The sequence below is a fragment of the Pollachius pollachius genome (genome assembly GCF_949987615.1).
Source record: "Pollachius pollachius genome assembly, chromosome: 20".
Classification (NCBI taxonomy): domain Eukaryota; kingdom Metazoa; phylum Chordata; class Actinopteri; order Gadiformes; family Gadidae; genus Pollachius; species Pollachius pollachius.
The window spans coordinates 17,012,590-17,019,410 of NC_136953.1; the positions used below are offsets into that span (position 1 = coordinate 17,012,590).

At 55.3% G+C, this 6,821-nt stretch overlaps 1 protein-coding gene across 1 annotated transcript in view; it reads left to right on the forward strand.

Moving 5' to 3' along the window:
• The window catches only part of rbpjb (recombination signal binding protein for immunoglobulin kappa J region b), a 33,417-nt gene that overhangs the window by 19,255 nt on the left and 7,341 nt on the right, over positions 1-6,821 (forward strand). The window contains exon 3 of the mRNA XM_079757692.1: positions 6,228-6,323. Within this exon, the coding sequence (XP_079613818.1) occupies positions 6,228-6,323 (96 nt within the window). The remainder of the gene's footprint in view (positions 1-6,227; positions 6,324-6,821) is intronic.

Below are 6,821 nucleotides of genomic sequence, written 5' to 3' on the forward strand. Positions count from 1 at the left end.
GGAGACAGACAGTACTGACCACACAGAGCCACACACACACACACACACACACACACACACACACACACACACACACACACACACACACACACACACACACACACACACATTTCGTCTTCTCAGCCATCTCATAAGCTAGTAACGGCCATTAGCGCGTGAGTCTGTGTTTCCCCACTTTCAACTTTCAACCAACCAGTCTGACACACCGGCGGCCTCACCGCTGTACCAGGCCATACCACGGCAAATACGTGGTACGCGGTCCCCACACCAACCAATTTAAACCAATCCCACAACGGTATCCCCCCCCCCATCCATCTGTCAGCCTTGATGTCTGACGGCGCTCTGAGCGTTCCTATTGGTCGTTGACTGAGCCTCTCGGGGCTGGGTCCGCCCTCAGCACTGCCCTCCCTCCTGCTGTAGGAGGCAGGGCAGCCTGTCTCCCTGCTGTAGGTGGGGGGGCAGCCTGTCTCCCTGCAGTAGGTGGGGGCAGCCTGTCTCCCTGCTGTAGGTGGGGGGGCAGCCTGTCTCCCTGCTGTAGGTGGGGGGGCAGCCTGTCTCCCTGCTGTAGATGGGGGGGCAGCCTGTCTCCCTGCTGTAGGAGGGGGTGCAGCCTGTCTCCCTGCTGTAGGTGGGGGGGCAGCCTGTCTCCCTGCTGTAGGTGGGGGGGCAGCCTGTCTCCCTGCTGTAGGAGGGGGGGCAGCCTGTCTCCCTGCAGTAGGTGGAGGCAGCCTGTCTCCCTGCTGTAGGTGGGGGGGCAGCCTGTCTCCCTGCAGTAGGAGGGGGTGCAGTCTGTCTCCCTGCTGTAGCAGGGGGCAGCCTGTCTCCCTGCTGTAGGAGGGGGTGCAGCCTGTCTCCCTGCTGTAGCAGGGGGCAGCCTGTCTCCCTGCTGTAGCAGGGGGCAGCCTGTCTCCCTGCAGTAGGTGGGGGCAGCCTGTCTCCCTGCTGTAGCTGGGGGGGCAGCCTGTCTCCCTGCTGTAGGTGGGGGGGCAGCCTGTCTCCCTGCTGTAGGTGGGGGGGCAGCCTGTCTCCCTGCTGTAGGAGGGGGGGCAGCCTGTCTCCCTGCTGTAGCAGGGGGCAGCCTGTCTCCCTGCTGTAGGAGGGGGTGCAGCCTGTCTCCCTGCTGTAGCAGGGGGCAGCCTGTCTCCCTGCTGTAGCAGGGGGTAGCCTGTCTCCCTGCAGAGTAGGTGGGGGCAGACTGTCTCCCTGCCGTAGGAGGGGGCAGCCTGTCTCCCTGCCGTAGGAGGGGGCAGCCTGTCTCCCTGCTGTAGGAGGGGGCAGCCTGTCTCCCTGCCGTAGGAGGGGGCAGCCTGTCTCCCTGCAGTAGGTGGGGGCAGCCTGTCTCCCTGCTGTAGGAGGGGGCAGCCTGTCTGTCTGACAGTTGGTGGCAGCACTAATCCCGGCCCGGCGCTGGTTAAACTACGTCTTTCCCCTTTTGTCGGAGCGATAGGGACGCACTCTTTAATCGCCGTCTTACACTCCTAATTGAGCCCCTCTTGGTGGGCTGGGTGTGCTAGCTTGAATCTGAATGCGCTCAAGGGTACAGTGTTAGCATCTTGATGTGTGTGTGTGTGTGTGTGTGTGTGTGTGTGTGTGTGTGTGTGTGTGTGTGTGTGTGTGTGTGTGTGGGCTGCGTGCGTGACACTGTGACAGATGTAGCAGGCTGGTGACTGTCTGCTCCAGTGCATCTGTAGTCTTGCTCAGCTCCCATACATGCGCGCACACAGAGATACATGGGCACGTGCACACGCACATACACAGTAAGTGACCCCACACTGTTAAATGTCTGCCTTTCTGTCTGGAAGCCTGTCTGGGCTTTTCTTATTTCTGTCCCGTTTGTTTTTGGGTGCGTGCCGTCTCCCTCCCTTCACCGACTGCGTGCTTGTGTTGTGGGTGTTGCTCGCATTAATAAGCCTTTTAAAAAATCATCTCACTGCGCAAAAATAAGCAAAAGAAAACTGCAGTGTGAGGTGGAAGCAGAAGCTGCAGACCCCTGCTGAGTGTGTGGTGTAAACATTGCCTACCGCTTTTTGGGTCGCTCTCCGTGTCTCCCCTTCCCTCCCCTTCCCTCCCTCCTCCGTTCTCTCACTGTCTTTTTCTCCTTCTGGTTTATGATGCATCAAGAATGGATTGGAGATGGTTTTAGGAACTGTAGTGTTCTGTCATTTTAAACGTTTCACGCATGCTACTGTTTTTCTAGCTATCAAACAACAATTAGAAATGAGTTATTTCAGCATAAAACCCACCCAAACATCTTTAATGGGTTCTCATCTTCTCAGAGAATGACGCAATAGCCGCGTTATTGTGTGAAGGAACCTAGACTTCTGCTTGGTGCTGGTTCAATACAGGAAGTGTGTGTGCTGGTGTGTGAGATTTGTCCCTGTGTGTGTGTGTGTGTGTGTGTGTGTGTGTGTGTTAATTAGCTGTATGTATTGTCTAACATAGTGCAACTGCACTGCCAAATATCCTCATTAACACCCCCCCTATTAGTTAGCATGAGAGGGTCACCATTAGGAGGTTCACACACCCCTTCCCAGCCATGCCTTTTATAGCGATGGAACCAGCCGCCGTAGATTAGGTGGACCAGCTCCTGTCTTCAGTCGTCAGAAGGGTTTTGTTTCCCAGTAAACCGTTACCAACACCATCTGTAGACAGAACTTCCTGTTTATTTGTTAAGTGTTTGGTATTCGCTGTGTGTTGGCCGACACGGCGTCCGCACGGAGGGCTGTGTGAAGTCGAGGCCGCGATGCGTGTAGAGACGCTTGTTCACTGATGGCCGAAAGAGGTTTTTTCTTAGTTCCTGCTTTGATTGCGATGACTCAGGCACCACATTGACCGTGTTCTGTGTTTGTGTGTGTGCGGGTTGGTGTGAGAGGGTTGATACTTGTTACTACTCCTGTAAAGGAAGTTCAGCTGAGCCCTGGTCTCCACTGCTCTCACTTCTGCTTAAAGCTCCACATGTTCAGAAACTATCCACATCTCCTGTGCTCTGGCGTTGATGTAATCGTTAACCTTAGCCCACGTTGGTATGTTGACGTGGAGTCAGATAGGAAACAGAGAGGCATGACCCACAGGGTCAGGGTGTGTTGAGATGCAGACTGCTTCTTTATTTTACTAACAGAAGGAAACAAGAGATGATGATGATGATGAGATGGGGGTCCTGTTGATCTGTATCCTCTGTGGGGAGGGCCGACCATCCTGGTCACCGTTGAATACAACTGAACCCTCCAGAGTTGTTCAAGGGAAGCCTTGGGGCTGAGTTCAGAGCCGTCAAAGGGAGGGAGAGGGACAGAGTAATGACCAGCCCTCATCGTTGGTAATCACTTGTGAATTGCAACCCACACACAAGTGTTCCTCCAACCCTGTCTGTACTCACAATCACGTGGATGTTCAAGGGCAGCTGGGAGAGTTAAGAGATTGGTTGCTGCGATTTGTCGGCGAAACGGCAAAAAGATGGAATGGCTGCGGGGGTGACTATGTCAGTGGAGGAGATCGTTTTGAGTCAACGTGAAATATATATCGCCTTTTGATGAGATTTGTGTACGCGTGCATGTGAGAACGTGGTGTGAAATGAAAGGGAGTCAGAGGATAGGAGCTGAAATGGTTTTAATCTGTTCTGTTCTGTTAGTCGCACAGGTGAAAAGCACACACACACACACACACACACACACACACATCACACACACACACACACACACACACACACACACACACACACACACACACACACACACACACACACAGTACAGTCATACCAGTCACTCCTCCACCTCATCGTTTGCTTTTCAATCACCCTCCCCTAACCTTCCATCCCCCTGTCATCTCCTCTCTCCTCCTCCCCTCTCCCCCTCCCCTCCCCTCCCCTCCCCTCCTCTCTCCCCTCCCCTCCCCCCTCCCCTCCCCTCTCCCCTCCCCTCTCCTCTCCCCCTCCCCTCTCCCCCTCTCCTCCTCCCCTCTCCCCCTCTCCTCCTCCCCTCTCCCCCTCCCCTCTCCCCCTCTCCTCCTCCCCTCTCCTCCTCCCCTCCCCTCTCCTCCTCCCCTCTCCCCCTCCCCTCTCCCCTCCCCTCTCCCCCTCCCCTCTCCTCCTCTCCTCCTCCCCTCTCCCCCTCCCCTCTCCCCCTCTCCTCCTCCCCTTCCCTCTCCTCCTCTCCTCTCCCCCTCCCCTCTCCCCTCCCCTCCCCTCTCCCTTCCTCTACTCTTCATGGCAGAAGGCCTCCTGATTTCCATAACAAAACGTGTCTGAGGCACCGCAAGCGTGTGTCATACAATTACGCAGCACGTGTGTGTGTGTGTGTGTGTTTGTGTGTGTGTGTGTGTGTGTGTGTGTGTAAATCTTAATCAGCGAATCTGCTTGTAACAGGAAGGGGGGGTGCATGGTATGGGGGGGCGGGGGGTGTGAGTGAGTTTTGGCCGCGTTGAAAGGAATAATTGGATGGCGGACCTTGCTACATTTCACCATGAGACGAGGATTCTTAGGTGGTGAGCTCAGCACTGTTGATGTTTTCATTTCCCCCTCTCTCTCTCTCTTTCTCTCTCTGTCTCTTTCCCCCCACTCTCTCTCTCTTTCTCTCTGTCTCTTTCCCCCCACTCTCCCTCTCTTTCTCTCTCTCTCTTTCCCCTCACTCTCCCTCTCTTTCTCTCTCTGTCTCTTTCCCCTCACTCTCCCTCTCTTTCTCTCTCTGTCTCTTTCCCCCCACTCTCCCTCTCTTTCTCTCTCTGTCTCTTTCCCCTCACTCTCCCTCTCTTTCTCTCTCTGTCTCTTTCCCCCCACTCTCCCTCTCTTTCACTCTCTGTCTCTTTCCCCCCACTCTCCCTCTCTTTCTCTTTCTGTCTCTTTCCCCCCACTCTCCCTCTCTTTCTCTCTCTGTCTCTTTCCCCCCTCTCTCTCTCTTTCTCTCTCTGTCTCTTTCCCCCCACTCTCCCTCTCTTTCTCTCTCTGTCTCTTTCCCCCCACTCTCCCTCTCTTTCTCTCTCTGTCTCTTTCCCCCCACTCTCCCTCTCTTTCTCTCTCTGTCTCTTTCCCCTCTCTCTCTCTCTCTCTTTCTCTCTCTGTCTCTTTCCCCCCACTCTCCCTCTCTTTCTCTCTCTGTCTCTTTCCCCTCACTCTCCCTCTCTTTCTCTCTCTGTCTCTTTCCCCCCACTCTCCCTCTCTTTCTCTCTGTCTCTTTCCCCCCACTCTCTCTCTCTCTCTCTCTTTCTCTCTCTGTCTCTTTCCCCCCACTCTTCTATCTCTGTCTCTTTCCCCCCACTCTGTCTCTCTGTCCCTCTCTCTGTCTCTTCCTCTGTCTCCTTCCCCTCTCTCTTCTAGTCTTGTTCTCTGGGTCCAATTCTCTCTTTCTCTTTCTCTTTCTCTTTAACGTCACCTCTTGCTCGGTCATCTCCCTCAGGACCCCTAATGAATGCCCTCCTAGCTCTCTCTCTCCCTCTTTTTCTCTCTTTCTCTCTCTAACTCTCTATCGCTCTCTCTCTCTCTCTGTCTTTACTGGGCCCAGCTGTGGAACAGCATTTTTGGCCGGGAGACACCAGGGTGTTCCAGGGGTCAGTGTGTGTGAGACCGAGAGAGAGAGGGAGAGAGACTGTGTTCCCAAGCGGACTCCCTCCAGACATTAATGCACAGGCCTGCATGTCTCTAGTGTGGCGTCCATGTTGTCCACACCGGAGTGAGGCTGTCAGAGTGAGACTGTCTCTGTCAGAGTGAGGCTGTCTCTGTCAGCGTGAGGCTGTCTCTGTCAGAGTGAGGCTGTCTCTGTCAGCGTGAGGCTGTCTCTGTCAGCGTGAGGCTGTCTCTGTCAGAGGGAGGCTGTCTCTGTCAGAGTGAGGCTGTCTCTGTCAGCCTGAGGTGGTGCCCTCAGCGTGAGGCTGTCTCTGTCAGCCTGAGGTGGTGCCCTCAGCGTGAGGCTGTCTCTGTCAGCCTGAGGTGGTGCCCTCAGCGTGAGGCTGTCTCTGTCAGCCTGAGGTGGTGCCCTCAGCGTGAGGCTGTCTCTGTCAGCCTGAGGTGGTGCCCTCAGCGTGAGGCTGTCTCTGTCAGCCTGAGGTGGTGCCCTCAGCGTGAGGCTGTCTCTGTCAGCCTGAGGTGGTGCCCTCAGCGTGAGGCTGTCTCTGTCAGCCTGAGGTGGTGCCCTCAGCGTGAGGCTGTCTCTGTCAGAGTGAGGTGGTGCCCTCAGCGTGAGGCTGTCAGAGTGAGTTGATGAAGGGGTGAGGCTCACCCTCCCTCTGCTCCCTCCCTCCAGAGAAGCGATGAGGAACTACCTGAAGGAGCGAGGAGACCAGACCGTCCTCATCCTCCACGCAAAGGTGGCCCAGAAGTCGTACGGCAACGAGAAGAGGTGAGGGGGACGCGCACGCACACACACACACACACACACACACACACACACACACACACACACACACACACACACACACACACACACACACACACACACACACACACACACACACACACACACACACACACACACACACACACGAGCACTACAAACCAGACTACACACACCTTGTAATGGAATGCGCCCGGTGCTGCTCCCGACGACATCCCCGTTCCTGGAATGCGGCCAAGGCAGTGCGTAGATAAACAACACGTTTGAGGAACCCACATGGTTATTAGTGATCAGTTAGCGTCTGGCTAATGCCTGCAAAGCATGCTGGGTAACGTGCCAGTTGGCTGCTCTAGTTCAGGTGTGGCTGAGGCCCTGCGGGTGAAACATTCCTGGTTACCTGCTCTCCTCGACGTGTTTGAGGAATAAAGAGATAGCCAGGAGCCATGCGATAGTAAAGCAGCCTCTAATGGCTGGCATTCACACAGGCGCTGCAAAGCAGTGTGG